The sequence below is a fragment of the Salmo salar genome, chromosome ssa02, assembly GCF_905237065.1.
Source record: "Salmo salar chromosome ssa02, Ssal_v3.1, whole genome shotgun sequence".
Classification (NCBI taxonomy): domain Eukaryota; kingdom Metazoa; phylum Chordata; class Actinopteri; order Salmoniformes; family Salmonidae; genus Salmo; species Salmo salar.
The window spans coordinates 83,204,356-83,226,792 of record NC_059443.1 but is presented as its reverse complement, the minus strand read 5'-3'; the positions used below and the strand labels follow the sequence as shown (position 1 = coordinate 83,226,792).

Sequence of the window (22,437 nt, the reverse complement as noted above, 5' to 3'; positions counted from 1 at the left end):
TATCGATTATTTACATTTTAGGATACCTGAGGTTGGATTAGGAACGTTGTTTGAAATGTTTGGACCAAGTTTACAGGTAACTTATTAGATACTTTGTAGTCATGTTGGGCGAGTTGGAACCGGTGTATTTCTGAATCAAACGCGCCAAATAAATTGACATTTTGGGGATATAAAGAAGGCATTTATCGAACAAAACGACCATTCATTGTGTCACGGAGATATTTGGGATTGCAAAAAGAAGAAGATCTTCAAAGGTAAGGCATTTATTATATCGTTATTTCTGACTTTTGGGTCACACCTGCCTGGGTTGAAAAATTATTTTCATGTGTTTGTATGCGGGGCGTTGTCCTCAGATAATCACATGGTGTGCTTTCGCCGTAAAGCCTTTTTGAAATCTGACACAGCGGCTGAATTAACAAGAAGTGAAGCTTTATTTTGATATATTACACTTATATTTTCGTGAATGCTGAATATTGATATTTCTCTAGTTTGAATTTGGCGCTCTGCAATTTCACCGGATGTTGTCAAATCGATCCCGCTAAAGGGATTGCCGCATGAAGGGATAACTAAGAGGTTTTAAGGGCAGGGTATTGGGTAGAGGCTGGCTAGTGGTGACTATTTAACAGACTGATGGCCTGGAGATAGAAGCTGCTTTTCAGTCTCTCGGCCCCAGCTTTGATGCACTTGTACATTCTCCGCCTTCTAAATGGTGTCGTGGTGAACAGGCCATGGTTCGGGGTGGCTGAAGTCCTTGATGATCTTCTTGGCCTTCCTGTGACCGGGTGCTGTAGATGTCTTGAGGGGTAGGCAGTGTGCCCCCGGTGATGTGATGGGCTGTGTGCACCACCCTCTGGAGAGCCCTGTGGTTGCAGGTGGTGCAGTTGCCATACCAGGTGGTGATACAGCACAACGGAATGCTCTCAATGGTGCATCTGTAAAAGTTTTTGATGGTCTTAGGGGCTTCAATCGTATAACAATTCAATGTCATAACAATTCATTTCAAAGTATGGGTTTTCCTCACTGCTTACAGATAATAATTATCTCCATGTAGATGCTGAATAGGAATACATTTCACATTTATACTTACGTAAGATGTGAACATACTATTCCTTATAACTATATAAAATATTTTCAATGAATATTCCAGCAACAGGTTACTGTGCCAATTTACCTTACAACCAATAAGCAAAGGATACCGACTTCAGGCGCTTCAACATGGTTTGTGTTTTCAACACCACAAAGTTGTAAACACTTTAAACAGGCACTTGTGATTTTTGTGGTATGTCCCTGGACTCTTGGGAATCTTGGTAGATTTTTGTGCTATGTCAATGGATTCTTGGTAGATTTTCGAGAAAATATGAATCCCTAGGTTGTAGGTATAGTATATTTTCATTTAGGGGAAAAAACTAAATTAACTCAGACAATAACTCAGCCAGGACGAATACATATTTTTTTAAATATCCTACAGATTAGATCTAGCCTAAACAACTTCTTATCCATGTAAAATATGATACAGATTAGATTTAGACCAGAAAAATATCATACAGATTAGATTTAGACCAGAAAAATATCATACAGATTAGATTTAGCCTAGACGACTTCTTATCCATGTAAAATATCATACAGATTAGATATAGCCTAGATGACTACTTATCCATGTTCAACATTAACCAGATGTGACCAGACTATTCCCTTAAACCACTCTGTGAGATGTGACCAGACTATTAAAGCCACTCTGTTAGATGTGACCAGACTATTAAAGCCACTCTGTTAGATGTGACCAGACTATTAAAGCCACTCTGTTAGATGTGACCAGACTATTGCCTTAAAGCCACTCTGTAAGATATAAATCATCAGAGGACCAGCGATTGGAGCAAATGCATCATGTTGAAACGGCACTCAATATTGTGTAGTCTTTGAGGAATGACACACACACAGGAAACACAGAGCCAGAGTTAGAAAATGACAATTTAATAACAGTGTGTATACATTGAAACTGACTCCATATTCAGCTCATGTTTTGAAATAAAACATTTATATTTCAGTCCTGCATTGTACTTATTTGATTTCATGTGACAAACAAAAACAGTCGGAAGCTTAGCTTCCACCTGATTGGTTTGGTAGAAGACAAAAAACACTGCGCACGCTATGGGGCGTGGGACGTCCTCTACAATAATATGCCTGCTCTAAATTATTTTGACCAGCAGGTGCCAATAGTGTACACTGTGTTGATCAAAGCGTTGAGTAATGTACCTATTTTTGACACGATTGGCTGGAAAACCTAAACGCTTCGCTTCCCCGTCACTACTCCCATGTATGTGTTCTTTCATGGCTTTTCAGCAAGCCTCTCTGGGTAAAACCCTTCCCACACTGGGAGCATTGGAAAGGCTTCTCCCGTGTGTGTTATATTATGTTCTTTCAGGTCCCCTAACCAGATAAATTAGAATAATTTTCACACTGGGGGCAGTGATAAGGCTTCTTCCCTGTATGTGCTGTGTTCTTTCATGACCTTTCAAGCTCCCTATCTGGGTAAAACCTTTTCCACACTGAGAGCATTGGAAAGGCTTCTCCCCTGTGTGTGTTCTATCATGCTTTTTCAGGCTCCCCATCTGGGTAAAACCCTTTCCACACTGAGCGCATTGGAAAGGCTTTTCTACAGAGTGTGTTCTCTCATGTGATTTCAGGGTACCTGATTGGGAAAACGTCTTTCCACACTGAGAGCATTGGAAAGGCTTCTCTACAGAGTGTGTTCTCTCATGTGATTTCAAGGTACCTGATTGGGTAAAACTCTTACCACAGTGGGAGCAGAGGTAGGGCTTCTCTCCAGTGTGTATTCTTTTATGTTTTTCCAGTTGCCCAAACTGTGTAAAACTCTTTTCACACTGGGAACAGTGGAAAGGCTTCTCTACTGAGTGTATTCCCTCATGTTTTTTTAGGTTACTTGACATGGAGAACTTCTTTCCACACTGGGAGCAGTGGAAAGGCTTTTTTCCTGGGTGCCTCCTCTCATGTGATTTCAGATACCCTAAATGGGTAAAACTCTTTCCACACTGAGAGCATTGGAAAGGTTTTTCTCCTGTGTGTATTCTCTTATGATCTTTCAGATGCGATGACTGGATAAATCTCTTTCCACACTGAGAACAGTGATGTTGTTTTGCTGGTTTGGGCGTCTCTGGGTCTGGTTCCCCTGAAGGACTCTTCTCGCTGTCAGAGTGAGAGTCTGGTCTCTCTCCTGTCAAAGACAGAGTATTTGGTTAAACAGAGAGACCTGAATAAAACCTGCACATTTTTAATCTGTCTCCCTATGAGCTTTAATCCAGTCTAGATCCCTTATTATAAAATGGGTAGTTTGGATCATGGATGCTGATTGGTTGGTAGCTGTTAGGTATTCACGATAATCCACTGGTAATACCTGTTAAGTTCCATTTGAATTATCCCTAAACATCCGCTGTCCCACAGCCCAGCCAGGCCATTTATAAACTAATCTCCACAGCCCTGCCAGGCCATTTATAAACTAATCTCCACTGTCCCACAGCCCTGCCAGGCCATTTATAAACCAATCTCCACTGGAAGAAAAGCATAGCAGCATACGGACATCATTAACCCATGGCTACTAGCCTAACATTTGGTTTGGAACAGAGGGACATCATTAACCCATGGCTCCTAGCCTAACATTTGGTTTGGAACAGAGGGACATCATTAACCCATGGCTACTAGCCTAACATTTGGTTTGGAACAGAGGGACATCATTAACCCATGGCTACTAGCCTAACATTTGGTTTGGAACAGAGGGACATCATTAACCCATGGCTACTAGCCTAACATTTGGTTTGGAACAGAGGGACATCATTAACCCATGGCTACTAGCCTAACATTTGGTTTGGAACAGAGGGACATCATTAACCCATGGCTACTAGCCTAACATTTGGTTTGGAACAGAGAGACATCATTAACCCAAGGGTACAAGCCTAACATTTGGTTTGGAACAGAGGGACATCATTAACCCATGGCCACTAGCCTAACATTTGGTTTGGAACAGAGGGGAGTTGTATAATCCTTGCTATCTGCCTCTCCGACCTCCTGCAACTTTATAATATAATAATCATTATTTTATGAAAGCAATAAGGAAGTCAAACCCAAGTTATTATGAATAACACACCATTGTTTCCCCCCACTTTGTATCATGCCTAAGAACAAATCAAATCAAATTTTAATTGGTCACATACACATGGTTAGCAGATGTCAATGCGAGTGTAGCGAAATGCTTGCAGCACTTAGTTGTGTTTTCACTTCAGGATAATCCGCAGGTTCTCGTGCCTTGTTGATTCAATAACCTGTGGGGCCGGTGTCTATATAACCTGTAATAACCTGTGGGGCCGGTGTCTATATAACCTGTAATAACCTGTGGGGCCGGTGTCTATATAACCTGTAATAACCTGTGGGGCCGGTGTCTATATAACCTGTAATAACCTGTGGGGCCGGTGTCTATATAACCTGTAATAACCTGTGGGGCCGGTGTCTATATAACCTGTAATAACCTGTGGGGCCGGTGTCTATATAACCTGTAATAACCTGTGGGGTCGGTGTCTATATAACCTGTAATAACCTGTGGGGTCGGTGTCTATATAACCTGTAATAACCTGTGGGGCCGGTGTCTATATAACCTGTAATAACCTGTGGGGCCGGTGTCTATATAACCTGTAATAACCTGTGGGGCCGGTGTCTATATAACCTGTAATAACCTGTGGGGCCTGTGTCTATAGAACACTTAATCCAAATGATCCTTCCATGTCTTCATGTCTTCATGTCGAAATCAGACATGAGTTGGTGGTAATAACAGGTTATATGATGTGGTATCATAGATATTTTAAATCAGATCAGTCTGTCTTACCTTATAGCTAAAATATGAAGGAGCTAACAACACCATAGATATTTCAATCAGATCAGTCTGTCTTACCTTATAGCTAAAATATGAAGGAGCTAACAATACCATACAGATTTCAATCAGATCAGTCTGTCTTACCTTATAGCTAAAATATGAAGGAGCTAACAACACCATAGATATTTCAATCAGATCAGTCTGTCTTACCTTATAGCTAAAATATGAAGGAGCTAACAATACCATACAGATTTCAATCAGATGAGTCTGTCTTACCTTATAGCTAAAATATGACGGACGTAAAGACACCATTTTAATTTTAAAAACAAATTACAGAGATTCACAATCACATTTAGCTCTCATGAGATGTTGAGTATAGAGACTAAACAAAGCACGACAGAACAATATAATGGGAAGTATTTCATCCAGTAACGTTTTTTTTGGTGCCCGCCCACTCGTGTAGCTTTAAAGGTTGGCTTTGGGCACACAAAAAAACTGTCCAACTCCGCCTCTTTCTCAATTTTCTAACAGAAATGGGATGTGCATTTGGTGGTTCATCGTTGTATCATTCTGGTTTCAGTTCGTAAACTAAAAGGGTTTGCAGACAATACGCAGAGGGCCGACGGAGCTTAGCGCAGTGTGGCAATGTCGTTTTTCGTTACAAAAGGGGCGGCTCCTTGTAATACGCTCTGTCATTCAAAGCAGTTTTTTTTCTACCTGGAAATTGATACCCAACGTACCGTTCCACTGCGAAGATTGAGGGGCAGTATTGAGAGAGTTTTGCAACGGAAGATCCGCCAGTGTCTACGTCACATTTTTTTCCGGTATCCCTTCTGGTATAAACACAGATGGACGTTCTGCGACTTTGCTTCTACTACGTGCCAGTGGTGGGAAAAGTACCCAATTGTCAAACTTACTAAAGAAAAAGTGAACGTCGCCCAGTAAAATACTACTTGAGTAAAATAATTGTTTTAAATATACTTAAGTATCAAAAGTAAATGTAATTTCAAAAATAAAAGTATAAATCATTTCACATTCCTAACATTTAGCAAACCAGACAACACGATTTTCATTTTGTATTTTTTTTATTTACGGATAGCCAGGGGTAAAATTACAAACGAAGCATTTGTGTTTAGTGAGTCTGCCAGATAAGAGGCAGTAGGGATCACAGGGATGTTCTCTTCATGTGCTTGAATAGGAAAATGTTCCTGCTGCTAAGCATTCGTCATGTAACGAGTACTTTTGGGGAAAATGTATGCAGTAAAAAGTACATTATTTTGGGTGCCAGGGAAAATGTATGCAGTAAAAAGTACATCGTTTTCTTTAGGAATGTTGTGGAGTAAAAGTTGTCAAAACATCAATAGTAAAGTAAGGTACAGGTAGCCAAAAAAACGACTTAAGTAGTACTTAAAAGTATTTTTACTTAAGTACTTTACACCACTGCTACTTGCAAGCTTCCTTTTTTGTGCATTTTATTTTGTGATTTGCTAAGCGCAATTACGTCCCGTTTGGAGGAGTGTCTGTGTGCGCTGGTGAGACAATACGAGAACCTTTACAACCCTTTGATGCGGTCGTATTCAGACAAGCAAAAGACAACAGCTGGAGGGAGATATGACATTTGAACACCCATACTGATATCAAAGAAACATGGAGAAAGGTGATGTTTGCAATCCGAAAAGGGTAAAGGAGACTGACTGTCAGGCTTCGTGTTCACGTGAAACATCGTCAGACAGACACCAATATGCCAGATACGGTAAGTAATCATCATGCAGCCGGGTATTTTTGTACAGTCACTGTGATCTGATGTTTAGCTAACCTACACGACACTAAAATATAAACACAACACGTAATGTTCTATTGAAGAATGTTGTGTTGTTCTATTGAAGAATGTTGTGATGTTCTATTGAAGAATGTTGTGATGTTCTATTGAAGAATATTGTGACGTTCTATTGAAGAATATTGCGACGTTCTATTGAAGAATGTTGTGATGTTCTATTGAAGAATGTTGTTAGTGAGCACTTTTCCTTTGCCAAGATCATCCATCCACCTGACAGGTGTGGCATATCAAGAAGCTGATTAAACAGCATGATCATTACACAGGTGCACCTTGTTCTGGGAACAATAAAAGGCCACTCAACACAATGCTACAGACGTCAAATTTCTGGGGGGAGGGTGCAATTGGCATGCTAACTGCAGGAATGTCCACCAGAGCTTTTGCCAGATAATTGAATGTCCATTTCTCTACCATAAGCTACCTTCAACATCGTTTTAGAGAATTTGGCAGTACGTATGGGCAGGCATAAGTTACGGACAACAATTGCATTTTTTTCGATGGCAATTTGAATGCACAGAGATACCGTGACGAGATCCTGAGGCCCATTGTCGTGCCATTCATCTGCCGCCATCACCTCATGTTTCAGTATGATAATGCACGGCCCCATGTCGCAAAGATCGGTAACTCCTGAAAGCTGAAAATGTCCCAGTTCCGCCATGGCCTGCATACTCACCAGACATGTCACCCATTGAGCATGTTTGGGATGCTCTGGATCGATGTGTATGTGTTCTAGTTCCCACCAATATCCAGCAACTTCACACAGGCAATGAAGAGGAGTGGGACAACATTCCACAATCAACAGCCTGATCAACTCTATGTGAAGGAGATGTGTCGCGCTGCATGAGGCAAATGGTGGTCACACCAGATACTGACTGGTTTTCTGACCCACACCCCTACCTTTTATTTAAGGTATCTGTGACCAACAGATGCATATCTCTATTCCCAGTCATGTGAAATCCATACATTAGGGCCTAACGAATTTATTTCAATTGACTGATTTCCTTATATGAAATGTAACTCAGTAAAATCTTTGAAATTGTTGTGTGTTGCATTTATTTTCGTTCAGCACGTGAAATCAGCTCTTTTCTGGATGGGAGAAATTGTGAGCGGGAAATATTCAGTGCCTGTGTTATCATAGGATTATGCTTGTAGGTGCTGGAGGGTGGGGTTTTGAGGGCCCATCCACAGGTGGTTCATCGCCCCTTGATTCATCACCTCTCCGGCCCCTCTCCCCAACGTCCCTTCTCACCAACACCCAACCCACGTCCAGGTGCCCCCGTGCCCTCTGCAACTCCATCAACCTCCACCACATCTCCCCGACCCAGCTCCTCCAATGGCAAGAAGAGGAAGACAGCGGAGGATCCTTTGGACACGGACATTGATGACAAAAAGTTATGTTTTTATTCATATCAATAAATGATCATATTATATGGAAACGTAGAAAGACACGCATATGTTAATCAGTGCAGATATTTGGGCTCCCGAGTGGCGCAGCGGGTCTAAGGCACTGCATCTCAGTGCAAGAGGCACCACTACAGTCCCTGGTTCGAATCCAGGCTGTATCACATCCGGCCGTGATTGGGAGTCCCATAGGGCGGCGCACAATTGGCCCAGTGTCGTCCGGGTTTGGCAAGGGGTAGGCCGCCATTGTAAATAAGAATTTGTTCTTAACTAACTTGCCTAGTTAAATAAAATCAAAAATGTTTAATGATTGAGAATGCAAAAAAACTTACTGCACATCTGCATTTAGGAAATCAGTCAAACAAACAGATAATATCACAATAAGCAGCTAGGTCCAAACTGCTCTTACACGGTGTAACAGTACTGGGTAGGTCCAAACTGCTCCTACATGGTGTAACAGTACTGAGTAGGTCCAAACTGCTCCTACACGGTGTAACAGTACTGAGTAGGTCCAAACTGCTCCTACACGGTGTAACAGTACTGAGTAGGTCCAAACTGCTCCTACACGGTGTAACAGTACTGAGTAGGTCCAAACTGCTCCTACACGGTGTAACAGTACTGAGTAGGTCCAAACTGCTCCTACACGGTGTAACAGTACTGAGTAGGTCCAAACTGCTCCTACACGGTGTAACAGTACTGAGTAGGTCCAAACTGCTCCTACACGGTGTAACAGTACTGAGTAGGTCCAAACTGCTCCTACACGGTGTAACAGTACTGAGTAGGTCCAAACTGCTCCTACACGGTGTAACAGTACTGAGTAGGTCCAAACTGCTCCTACACGGTGTAACAGTACTGAGTAGGTCCAAACTGCTCCTACACGGTGTAACAGTACTGAGTAGGTCCAAACTGCTCCTACACGGTGTAACAGTACTGAGCTGCGTTCAGTACAAACAAAAGCAGTGGAACGATCAATTAACAGAAATAGGTGCTGTACTGAGCAACTAGTTGAAAAATCATTGGGTTCAAAATGTACTGCTGCCCTTAATGCGTCACTCATTGCTTCAAGCCACACCCACCAACCGGAGCAAACCAACAATTCCTCAAAGTCTGTTCAATACCTTTTTTTAAAGAGCTAATTGATCGAAGTTGGGGGGGGGGCACAGGACCGAGTTTGGGAAACCCTGATCTAAGTGATTGGTATTCTGACTGACATGTTGTGTTGTCTACCTTCCAGCCATCCACTCACCCACTCAGAAGAGACCTCTAGTGATGTTCTGACTGACATGTTGTGTTGTCTACCTTCCAGCCATCCATTCACCCACTCAGAAGAGACCTCTAGTGATGTTCTGACTGACATGTTGTGTTGTCTACCTTCCAGCCATCCACTCACCCACTCAGAAGAGACCTCTAGTGATGTTCTGACTGATATGTTGTGTTGTCTACCTTCCAGCCATCCATTCACCCACTCAGAAGACCTCTAGTGATGTTCTGACTGACATGTTGTGTTGTCTACCTTCCAGCCATCCATTCACCCACTCAGAAGAGACCTCTAGTGATGTTCTGACTGACATGTTGTGTTATCTACCTTCCAGCCATCCATTCACCCACTCAGAAGAGACCTCTAGTGATGTTCTGACTGACATGTTGTGTTGTCTACCTTCCAGCCATCCATTCACCCACTCAGAAGAGACCTCTAGTGATGTTCTGACTGACATGTTGTGTTATCTACCTTCCAGCCATCCATTCACCCACTCAGAAGACCTCTAGTGATGTTCTGACTGACATGTTGTGTTGTCTACCTTCCAGCCATCCACTCACCCACTCAGAAGACCTCTCCTGAAGTTCTGACTGACACGCTGTAAACCAAACAACTAAATGTCCTGAGGTTTTAAGGTTAGAATCAAGAAATACACACAATATTCATCCATTTTATAATTTACATTTTATAATATCCAAATCATATCATGAACATGTAAGGTTTCTTACATGTATCCAATATATCAGTGTAGAATCAAAATAAAATACATTTCAAAATTGTCTCAAAAACTAAAAACAGGCCTATTCTAGAGAATGATTTCATATAAACAATATGATTTAATGTGGCATAAAACAACAGTCTAACAAGTCAGAACACTGCCTGTCTATGCTATGATGTGATTTCAGGTCTTCTGTCTGGGAAAATGTATTTTTTATTTAACAACCTGATATTCATTACACAATGGGAACATGGGTACACACATCTCCAGAGTGTTTTCTCTTCTTATGTTTGCGCAGACTTCCTAAATGGAAAAAATCTTTTCCACACAGGGAGCAATGGTAAGGTATCTCTCCTGTGTGTGTTCTCTCATGTGATTTTAGGTCATGTGACCGTGAAAATCTCTTTCTACAATGGGCACAGGGGTAAGGCTTTTCTCCTGTGTGTGTCCTCTCATGTGATTTTAGGTCCTGTGACCGTGAGAATCTCTTTCCACAATGGGCACAGGGGTAAGGCTTTTCTCCTGTGTGTATTCTATTATGTTTGTTCAGGCTCCCTGACTGCGCAAAACTCTTTTCACACTGGGAGCAGTGGTATGGTTTCTCCCCTGTGTGTGTCCTCTCGTGTGATTTTAGATCCTGTGATCCTGAAAATCTCTTTGGACAATAGGCACAGGGATAAGGCTTTTCTCCTGTGTGTATTCTATTATGTTTGTTCAGGCTCCCTAACTGGGTAAAACTCTTTTCACATTGGGAGCAGTGGTATGGTTTCTCCCCTGTGTGTGTCCTCTCATGTGATTTTAGTTGCTGTGATCGTGAAAATCTCTTTCCACACTGGGGACATTGGAAAGACTTTTCTCCTGAGTGTTTCCTTTCATGCTCTTTCAGGCTTCCTAACTGGGTAAAACTCTTTCCACACAAGGAGCAATGGTATGGTTTCTCCCCTGTGTGTGTCCTCTCATGCTCCTTCAGCTTATCTAACGACCTAAAATTATTTCCACAATGGGAACAGCGGTAAGGCTTTTCTCCTGTGTGTATTCTATTATGTTTGTTCAGGCTCCATAACTGGGTAAAACTCTTTCCACACTGGGAGCAGAGAAAAGGTTTCTCCCTTGTGTGTGTCCTCTGATGTATTTTTAGGTACCGTGACAACTTAAAACTCTTATTACACTGGGAGCAGTTGAGTCGTCTCACTGGTTTGGGAGTCTCTGGGTCTGGTTCCCCTGAAGCCCTCTTACTGCTGTCAGAGTGAGAGTCTGGTCTCTCTCCTGCCAAAGACAGAGTATTTAGTTAAACAGAGAGACCTGAATGAAACCTCCACATGATAAAACTCTCTTCCTATGAGGTTTAATCTAGACTCATTATAAACCGTACATTTGGATCCTTGATGCCGATTGGTTAATAGCCGTTAGTTATTCACAATACTGCCCGGGTAATGGCTGTTAACAGTTCCATTTGAATTATTCCTACACATCCACTGTCCCACAGCCCTGCCAGGAAATTCATCAACTAATCTCCACTGGAAAAAAAGCATCTAGACATTATTACCCCATGCTTCTAGTCAAATATTTGGTTTGTAACAGAAGGGACTTGTTCAAACCCTTTGCTATCCGCCTCTCTGACCTCTGCATTTTGTTTGTACAGAAAATATGTATAGAACTTATTGTGGTGATTTATTATTCAATAGAAATGTTTGAAAATATGTATTTATGCAAATGTATTCTCCCGTTACTTGCTATAATGACAGATAGTGGCCAATTGTTAGGTTGTTACTAGAATGGTACATAAGGGGTTAAGTTAAGATGGGGCTAGAATGGTACATAAGGGGTTAAGTTAATTATCATGTAAACACCTTATTCTGCGTTCCAGCTGTGCATGTGCTAGCACCACCCGAGCCAGCCTTTAGCACGAGTGAAGTGAGTCTGGAAACAACTAAATGTTTGCGAGCCTTTAGCGCGAGTGAAGTGAGTCCGGAAACAACTAAAGGTTTGCGTCTCAGAAGTCGTTTTCACATAACGTTATACAGTATATGTCTGAACTCAGAATCAAATATGCTTCACAAAAATAACATAATAGCTGTGGCAGAAGATATATTTTGAAAAGGCGATATTTCTGCATTTATCAGTGCCATCAGGTAAACTGAGTTCAGATGTGTCCATGTAAACAAGATTATTACAGCCATTTCTGTTTCAGAAAGATATTTTGTCTAGGGATACAAATTTCGATTAATTTTGATGTCGACTAACCCACCCTTATTAAGCAGTCAACAAACTGTTACATTTTTTTCCCCAAACAGTAAAAGGATGTGACAACAAGAAAATACTATCAGAGATCTGTATATTATGACAAAATTCTCAAGTCTCCGCCCTAACAATGGGAGTTGTCCCAATGGCGTGAAGGCAGGCGACAAGTTCTGGTCCAAAATAAGCCGATAGAAATGCATTAGGCATATTTTGACGAGAGTGAAACCTCTCGCTTCACTTCTTCCTCTCTGATGCTATTGTGATGGAAAATGTTATGTTTGTGCTTTTCTAATAACCAATGTCTGTGTTCATGTAAGTGACTGATTGAACGAACCCTCACTATAAGTATCTGCAATTTGGCAATACGCCCAGACCCTTGTTTTGAGAATGAAAGGGATATCTCAGTTTCAAGGTCTCAGCTTGGAGAAGAAGCCTCGTGAGGTATTGGTCTGTCACATGCATGAACCAAACGTTAACCTCTATGGGCTAGGTGGGACGCAAGCGTCCCACCCGTGGTGCACTCCATCAACAGCAGGTGCATTTCAAGAGCGGCAAATTTGAATCCAAATAAATGTCAAAATTCAAATTTTTCAAACATACAACTATTTTACACCCTTTGAAAGATAAACATCTCCTTAATCTAACCACGTTTTACGATTTCAAAAAGGTTTTACGGCGAAAGCATAAATTTAGAGTATGTTAGGACAGTACATTTACAAGAGTTGTGTGTAATGTTTTGTCAATTCAAAGACAGGGTCACCAAAACCATAAAACCAGCTAAAATGATGCACTAACCTTTTACAATCTCCATCAGATGACACTCCTAGGACATTATGTTAGACAATGCATGCATTTTTAGTTCTATCAAGTTCATATTTATATCCAAAAACAGCGTTTTACTATGGCATTGATGTTGAGGAAATCGTTTCCCTCCAATAACCGGCAGTCAAGTCAACACCACAAATTAAATAATTAAAATTAGAAAACATTGGTAAAATATTATATTGTCATTTAAAGAATTATAGATTTACATCTCTTGAACGCAATCAACTTGCCAGATTTAAAAATAACCTTACTGGGAAATCACACTTTGCAATAATCTGAGCACTGCGCCCAGAAAAATACGCGTTGCGATACAGACTAGACGTCATGTTGGGGAGATCTAAAATCGAAAATACTATGTAAATAATCCATTACCTTTGATTCTCTTCATCAGATGTCACTTCCAGGTATCACAGGTCCATAACGAATGTAGTTTTGTTCAAAAAAGCTCATCATTTATGTCCAAAAATCTCCGTCTTGTTAGCACATGATCTAAGCCAGCCGGACTTCTCGTCATGAACGAGGGGAAAAAATATATTTCCGTTCGTTCAAACATGTCAAACGTTGTATAGCATAAATCATTAGGGCCTTTTTTAACCAGAACATGAATAATATTCAAGGTGGACGAATGCATTCTCTTTTATAACGTATTGGAACGAGGGTACCCAACATGAACTCGCGCGCCAGGTGTCTAATGGGCCATCATCGTTCCATGGCTCTTGTTCGGTCAGATCTCCCTCCAGAAGACTCAAAACACTTTGTAAAGGCTGGTGACATCTAGTGGAAGCAATAGGAAGTGCCAAAATATTCCTCAGCCCCTGTGTTTTTCAATGGCATAGGTTTAAAGGTAATACAACACATCAGGTATCCACTTCCTGTCAGAAAATGTCTCAGGGTTTTGCCTGCCAAATGAGTTCTGTTATACTCACAGACACCATTCAAACAGTTTTAGAAACTTTAGAGTGTTTTCTATCCATATATAATAAGTATATGCATATTCTAGTTACTGGGTAGGATTAGTAACCAGATTAAATCGGGTAAATTTTTTTATCCAGCCGTGCAAATACTGCCCCCTAGCCCTAACAGGTTAATGATGAATCAACTGTGAATGACGAATAAGCTAAATCATGCAACTATAACTTGTCTGTGTTAGCAGTATATAAGAGATCTAACAGGACTGCCCCGGAGGAGCTCCCTGCAGACCGGTACTTTATGCATTTCAGTTTGACTGTGACCTCTCCAGCTTGCTGTTAATAAATAATGATTCATTTCAGGTTGACTGTGACCTCTCCAGCTTGCTGTTAATAAATAATGATTCATTTCAGGTTGACTGTGACCTCTCCAGCTTGCTGTTAATAAACAATGATTCATTTTAGTTTGACTGTGACCTCTCCAGCTTGCTGTTAATAAACAATGATTCATTTCAGTTTGACTGTGACCTCTCCAGCTTACTGTTAATAAACAATGATTCATTTCAGTTTGACTGTGACCTCTCCAGCTTGCTGTTAATAAATAATTATTCATTTCAATCATCCTCATGTAGTAACCCCCAAAAAATTGTTAAATCAAAATAGATTTTATATTTGAGATTCTTCAAATAGCCACCCTTTGCCTTGACAGCTTTGCACACTCTTGGCATTCTCTCAACCAGCTTCATGAGGTAGTCACCTGGAATGCATGGTTACTACATGATTCCATATATGTTATTTCATAGTTTTTATGTTTTCACTATTATTCTACAATGTAGAAAATAGTAAAAATAAAGAAAAACCCTTGAATGAGTAGGTGTTCTAAAACTTTGACTGGTAGTGTATATATGACGATGTCTTAACGATGGAGGGTCATTTGATTCATCCACCGTCTTAACGATGGAGGGTCATTTGATTCATCCAACCGTCTTAACAATGGAGAGTCATTTGATTCATCCACCGTCTTAACGATGGAGAGTCATTTGATTCATCCACCGTCTTAACGATGGAGGGTCATTTGATTCATCCACCATCTTAACGATGGAGGGTCATTTGATTCATCCACCATCTTAACGATGGAGGGTCATTTGATTCATCCACCGTCTTAACGATGGAGGGTCATTTGATTCAACCACCACCTTCTTAATGATGGAGGGTCATTTGATTCATCCACCGTCTTAACGATGGAGGGTCATTTGATTCATCCAACCGTCTTAACAATGGAGAGTCATTTGATTCATCCACCGTCTTAACGATGGAGAGTCATTTGATTCATCCACCGTCTTAACGATGGAGGGTCATTTGATTCATCCACCATCTTAACGATGGAGGGTCATTTGATTCATCCACCGTCTTAACGATGGAGGGTCATTTGATTCATCCACCACCTTAACGATGGAGGGTCATTTGATTCATCCACCACCTTAACGATGGAGGGTCATTTGATTCATCCACCATCTTAACGATGATTCATCCACCGTTTTAACGATGGAGGGTCATTTGATTCATCCACCGTCTTAACGATGGAGGGTCATTTGATTCATCCACCGTCTTAACGATGGAGGGTCATTTGATTCAACCACCACCTTCTTAATGATGGAGGGTCATTTGATTCATCCACCGTCTTAACGATGGAGGGTCATTTGATTCATCCACCACCTTAACGATGGAGGGTCATTTGATTCATCCACCACCTTAACGATGGAGGGTCATTTGATTCATCCACCGTCTTAACGATGGAGGGCCTAAGACAATGGGCCTCAAGGTCTTGTCATGGTATCTCTGTGCATTCAAATTGCTATCGATAAAATGCAATTCCTTGACATCAGCAAACCGCTCGCCCACAAACGACGCCATAAACGCTACACTGTCTGCCCGATACAGTTGAAACTGGAATTTATCAGTGAAGAGCACACTTCTCCAGCGTGCCAGTCGCCAATGAAGGTGAGCATTATTCCACTGGAGTCGGTTACGATGCCGAACCGCAGTCAGGTCAAGACTCTGGTGAGGATGATGAGCATGCAGATGAGCTTCCCTGAGACGGTTTCTGACAGTTTGTGCAGAAATTCTTTGGTTGTGCACAGTTTCCCACAGTTTCATCAGCTTTCCGGGTGGCTGGTCTCATACGATCCCACAGGTGAAGAAGCTGGATGTGGAGGTCCTGGGCTGGCGTGGTTACACGTAGTCCGCGGGTGTGAGGCCGGTTGGACGTACTGCCATATTCTCTAAAGCAAAGTTGGAGGCGGCTTATGGTAGAGAAATGAACATTCAATTTTCTGGCAACAGCTCTGGTGGATATTCCTGCAGTCAACAAGCCAATTGCACGCTCACTCAAAACTCAAAACTTGAGTGTTGTGTGACAAAACTGCACACTTTAGAGTGGCCTTTTATTTTCCCCAGCACAAGGTGCGCCTGTGTAATGATCAGGCTGTTTAACCAAAGACACACTTGTCAGGTGGATGGATTATCTTGGGAAAGGAAAAATGCTCACTAACAGGGATGTAAACAAATTTGTGCACCACATTATAGAGAAATTACATTTCTGGGATCTTTTATTTTAGCTCATGAAACATGGGACCAACACTTTACATGTTGCATTTATATTTTGTTTAGTCTTTGATAAGATATACAAATCAACATTTCTGAAAAATCAGTAACGGAATTTCTGCAATTGAATTGCCTACAATGGGAAATCATAGTATTCATAAACCACAGTTGGGTTCACAAGTTTGGACAGTAGAGTAGAGGAGAGTACAGTACAGTGGAGTACAGTACAGTACAGTAGAGTACAGTACAGAAGTGTACAGTAGAGTACAGTAGAGTAGAGTACAGTACAGTACAGTAGAGCAGAGTACAGTAGAGTAGAGTACAGAAAAGTGGAGTATAGCTCAGTATAGTAGAGTTGAGTATAGCTCAGTACACTAGAGTTGAGTATAGCTCAGTATAGTAGAGTATAGTAGAGTATAGTAGAGTTCATTACACACTAGAGTTGAGTATAGCTCAGTATAGTAGAGTTGAGTATAGCTCAGTACACTAGAGTTGAGTATAGCTCAGTATAGTAGAGTATAGTAGAGTTCATTACACACTAGAGTTGAGTATAGCTCAGTATAGTAGAGTTGAGTATAGCTCAGTACACTAGAGTATAGTAGAGTTCATTACACACTAGAGTTGAGTATAGCTCAGTATAGTAGAGTATAGTAGAGTTCATTACACACTAGAGTTGAGTATAGCTCAGTATAGTAGAGTATAGTAGAGTTCATTACACACTAGAGTTGAGTATAGCTCAGTATAGTAGAGTATAGTAGAGTTCATTACACACTAGAGTTGAGTATAGCTCAGTATAGTAGAGTATAGTAGAGTTCATTACACACTAGAGTGGAGTATCGCTCAGTATAGTAGAGTATAGTAGAGTTCATTACACACTAGAGTTGAACACACTATAATGTGCGTTATTGTACTGTACTGAGCTCAATTGTATTAAACTCTGTTTTCCATCAGCGCTGGCCGTCGGCTAATCAGCCAGTTACACTCATTTTCAGCCCACTATTTTACCCACTTCATATTACTAGGTATACTTTTCATCTAACAGTTTTAACTGGCTAGTCTGTCGAGCCCTCTCCTGCTAGAATGAACAATATGCATATTCTAGCCATCTATTGAGAGGAGAGGCACCTCACAGAGTGAATGTTGACAGGGAATCGTAGTCTGTACCCCCTCCCGGTACAATCTGTGTGCTCTGTAGACAGAGGAGGGAGAGAGCTTCAACGTCCCATGTCATAGAAGTGGTAATGATGATTTGAAATCCAGTAGGGAATCAACTAAATGTATATAAAATGTATTCATTTGCCCAAGTTGATCACAAGACATGAACAGAATGCATCTGTGATTCGTATTTCCTGTAACTTTCTAAAGAGGCAACGTGTGTGTGGTCCGCACGTCTACCACTTTGTATAACCGTTTGCGATGATGCTGACGTCTTCTGGTAGATGGAAAGGCTTTCCCAAAAACCTTCTTAATTAAATGTTTACTCCAAAAGTAGCCTCTGCTTACGCGGCAGAATGGTATCATGATTATTGTCATCAATCCAGTGGGTATATGTTTCACTAACTCTACCATCACATGTGAGCTACAAAAACACAGCTAAATAAATAGCCTCTTGCCAGGTGCATTAATTAAAGGGTAACTACAGCCCAAAATGTTATTTAAAACATTTTCCCAGACCTCAAAATTGATCTCCTGATGTGGTGTAAGCATCGTTGTGGACTTAAAACATAAAATTTTATTTAATTTTTAAAAAAGGGTGATTTTGAGAGCAAAAATGGCCCATTTCTCAGTCTGAGTATCACAGAAACTCAAAACGTTGAATGAATAACATGGAATGGATGAAATGTATCAAAATAACTTTCAAAAGATGAAAAACATACAAAATCATATTTGTAAACATACAATTTCGCAGAAAAAGGGAATTTAAAACATCAACTTGTGTTACAAAAGGTTAAGAAAAGAAACAGTGTAACTGTTAGACAGAAATGGTCATTTCTCCATAATTTCCAACATTAGGAATGTTGGTGCTTTTAGACTGAGCTAACATATGGAATTGTTTTAAGATGGTTATGCTGTTGATCATTTAGCTATTAGATTAAGAATTGACTGAGCTAACATATGGACTTGTTTTAAGATGGTTATGCTGTTGATCATTTAGCTATTAGATTAAGAATTGACTGAGCTAACATATGGACTTGTTTTAAGATGGTTATGCTGTTGATCATTTAGCTATTAGATTAAGAATTGACTGAGCTAACATATGGACTTGTTTTAAGATGGTTATGCTGTTGATCATTTAGCTATTAGATTAAGAATTGACTGAGCTAACATATGGACTTGTTTTAAGATGGTTATGCCATGGATCATTTAGCAATTTGATTTATAATTATAGGGCCCCTTTAGGTATCCCCCCCAAAATATTTAAACATTATTTGATTAAATATTGAATTTGGCCTTTATTACTATAGCCCATAGAAACGCATTGAATAACACATTCATAAATGGCAAAAAAAGAGACGGTCAAAATGTTTATTAATAAGGAATAAGGTTTTGAAGTGTCTGTCCTTGATCTAGCAGATATAAACAAGATCAGGAAATATTTCGTTTTTTTTGGACACACATTTAACCACTTATTTTTGTTGGCACAAAACTACCTCCATACTTCCATTCATTTGTATGTGTTACCTTCAGATGAATGTTTAATATCTATATATATCTCCATACGTCCATTCATTTGTATGGGTTACCTTCAGATGAATGTTTAATATCTATATATATCTCCATACTTCCATTCATTTGTATGGGTTACCTTCAGATGAATGTTTAATATCTATATATATATCTCCATACTTCCATTCATTTGTATGGGTTACCTTCAGATGAAGGTTTAATATCTATATATATCTCCATACTTCCATTCATTTGTATGGGTTACCTTCAGATGAATGTTTAATATCTATATATATCTCCATACGTCCATTCATTTGTATGGGTTACCTTCAGATGAATGTTTAATATCTATATATATCTCCATACGTCCATTCATTTGTATGGGTTACCTTCAGATGAATGTTTAATATCTATATATATCTCCATACGTCCATTCATTTGTATGGGTTACCTTCAGATGAATGTTTAATATCTATATATATATCTCCATACGTCCATTCATTTGTATGGGTTACCTTCAGATGAAGGTTTAATATCTATATATATCTCCATACTTCCATTCATTTGTATGGGTTACCTTCAGATGAATGTTTAATATCTATATATATCTCCATACTTCCATTCATTTGTATGGGTTACCTTCAGATGAATGTTTAATATCTATATATATCTCCATACTTCCATTCATTTGTATGGGTTACCTTCAGATGAATGTTTAATATCTATATATATCTCCATACTTCCATTCATTTGTATGGGTTACCTTCAGATGAATGTTTAATATCTATATATATCTCCATACTTCCATTCATTTGTATGGGTTACCTTCAGATGAATGTTTAATATCTATATATATCTCCATACTTCCATTCATTTGTATGGGTTACCTTCAGATGAATGTTTAATATCTATATATATCTCCATACGTCCATTCATTTGTATGGGTTACCTTCAGATGAATGTTTAATATCTATATATATCTCCATACTTCCATTCATTTGTATGGGTTACCTTCAGATGAATGGGTCGTAGAGCAAAACGGAAGAAAAGAGTCTACCTTTTCCATAGAATGGTCATTATAGTTTTGAAGGCCAAACAGTTCGGACGCTACAGACGTTTTCGTGAGAATATTGATTTTCAGGATGTCTCATAGTCTAACAAACACCATTTTTTTTACATTGCTGCTACTCACTGTTTATTATCTATGCATAGTCATTTTACCCCTACCTAAATGTCCATATTACCTCAATTACCTAGACTAACCTGTACCCCCACACATTGACTCGGTACCGGTACCCCCTGTATATAGCCTCATTACTAACCTGTACCCCCACACATTGACTCAGTACCAGTACCCCTGTATATAGCCTCATTATTGTTATTTTATTGTGTTACTTTTTTTAAACTTTAGTTTATTTAGTCAATATTTTTCTTAACTTGGATTTTTCTTAAAACTGCATTGTTGGTTAAGGGCTTGTCAGTAAGCATTTCACTGTAAGGTCTACTACACCTGTTGTATTCGGCGCATGTGACCAATAAAATGTGATTTGTAGCTCGGCCATCTTCCATCGCAGTTGCGGAAGGCCAACATAGGCAGACGTGCTGGATTAAGACTCAGCCCATGTTGCGTCCCAATATCTCTAGTTTAAACTAACGGATTCTGATGGGGATTATTTTTATTATGTTACTTAGATTGATGCACAGGTGCATCAAAATACTATTAAGGATTTTAAATAACCTGTGGTAATTATTTTTTTTATACCTTTCATCCAGATCAAAATGATCCTTCATTGTCTTGATTCTGTCCTCTTCATCATTTCATCATTTGAAATCACACATGAGAAGATTTTCGCTTTTTAGACACTGAGCAAAACAAAGAGATATACAGATGTTAACAAATGTTGTGAAAAATATAACGGGAAGCATTTGATCCACAAACGTTTTGTTGGCCGCCCCCCACTCTTTGTAGCTTTCACAATTCCTACTGCACAGAACTATTAAAGTGTAGAACTTCAGTAGAATGCCCCTTTAAAACCACACATCGGTTCAACAACTGCAGAGTTTGTACCCCTGTTTTTAAGATATTACTCACGGTTGTTAATCAGATCTCCTGTCTCCTCTTCTTCTTCTTCTTCCAATGTGACAGTAATCTCCCCCACTTCCTTCATTCCAAAAATGTCTTCCTCTTCTTTCATTGTGACAGTCACCTCCTCTTTCTCTTCCTCCTCTTCTTTTACTGTAACATCCTCCTCTTTCACTTTGAACACTTCTTCACCTTCTGTCAATTTAACTTCTTTCTCTTCTTCTTTCACTGTAACAGCCTCACCCTCTGCTTCTTGTTTTACTGTGACATCCTCTTCTTCCTTCTCCTCTTTCACGACAATGTTCAGCCCCAGAGTTTCTTTCTCCAACCAGCAGATCCCCTCTTTGGAAGTGGTGGCGTCGTTTAGTGAGCTCATGGTTGGGATGTTAGCTAGATAACTAGTTAGCATTAGTGACTAGACTAGCACTACTGCTAATATACTCAGCCAGCTAGCTGACTAACAACAACGTAAATATTAAATTGGGTAACTAACTAGTAGATACGACAAGTGTGTTTAAAACACAGTGGCTAATATACACCGAAAGCTTATAAAGAGCTTGAATGTTTTCGGCTATGTTGGCTAAAAGCTACAGAGGTGGATAACTCGCCGTTGTTGTTGAAGAAGCGTCCCGTCCATTAGATTATACGTCACACTGGCAGCATTGCCTGAAACAGGCACATCGCCATCTGCTGGGTGGGAGGGTAACAGTCAAGGGAAATGTTTATTTTATTTTTAGACAAAAAGCAGGTTTTCATTTATTTCATGATATAATATTATTATATTGTTACGTACAAAGAGAAGCATGTGTTGATTAGTGAATATCTTTAATGAGTGAGAATGTAAAACACCCTACCATACTACTGTACATCTGCATTTAGGAAATCAATCAAACAAACAGATAATATCCCAATAAGGTAGCTAGGTCCAAATGGTATAACAGTACTGAGTAGGTCCAAACTGCTCCTACACGGTGTAACAGTACTGAGTGGGTCCAAACTGCTCCTACACGGTGTAACAG

At 39.9% G+C, this 22,437-nt stretch overlaps 1 protein-coding gene across 2 annotated transcripts; it reads right to left on the bottom strand.

Annotated features, from left to right (window-relative positions):
- Positions 1–1,955: 1,955 nt before the first annotated feature.
- LOC106592500 (zinc finger protein 501-like) lies at positions 1,956–22,052 on the bottom strand. Of its 2 annotated transcripts, none has more exons than XM_045711145.1 (2): positions 21,428–22,052; positions 1,956–3,232 (listed from the first exon to the last, which is right to left on the bottom strand). In XM_045711145.1, exons 1-2 carry the CDS (start codon positions 21,825–21,827, stop codon positions 2,409–2,411), a joined length of 1,224 nt encoding a protein of 407 aa, XP_045567101.1. In that variant the 5' UTR covers positions 21,828–22,052; the 3' UTR covers positions 1,956–2,408. The 2 variants fall into 2 exon arrangements, with proteins under 2 accessions (XP_045567101.1, XP_045567096.1); XM_045711140.1 differs by lacking the exon at positions 1,956–3,232 and adding an exon at positions 10,038–11,356.
- Positions 22,053–22,437: the final 385 nt, after the last annotated feature.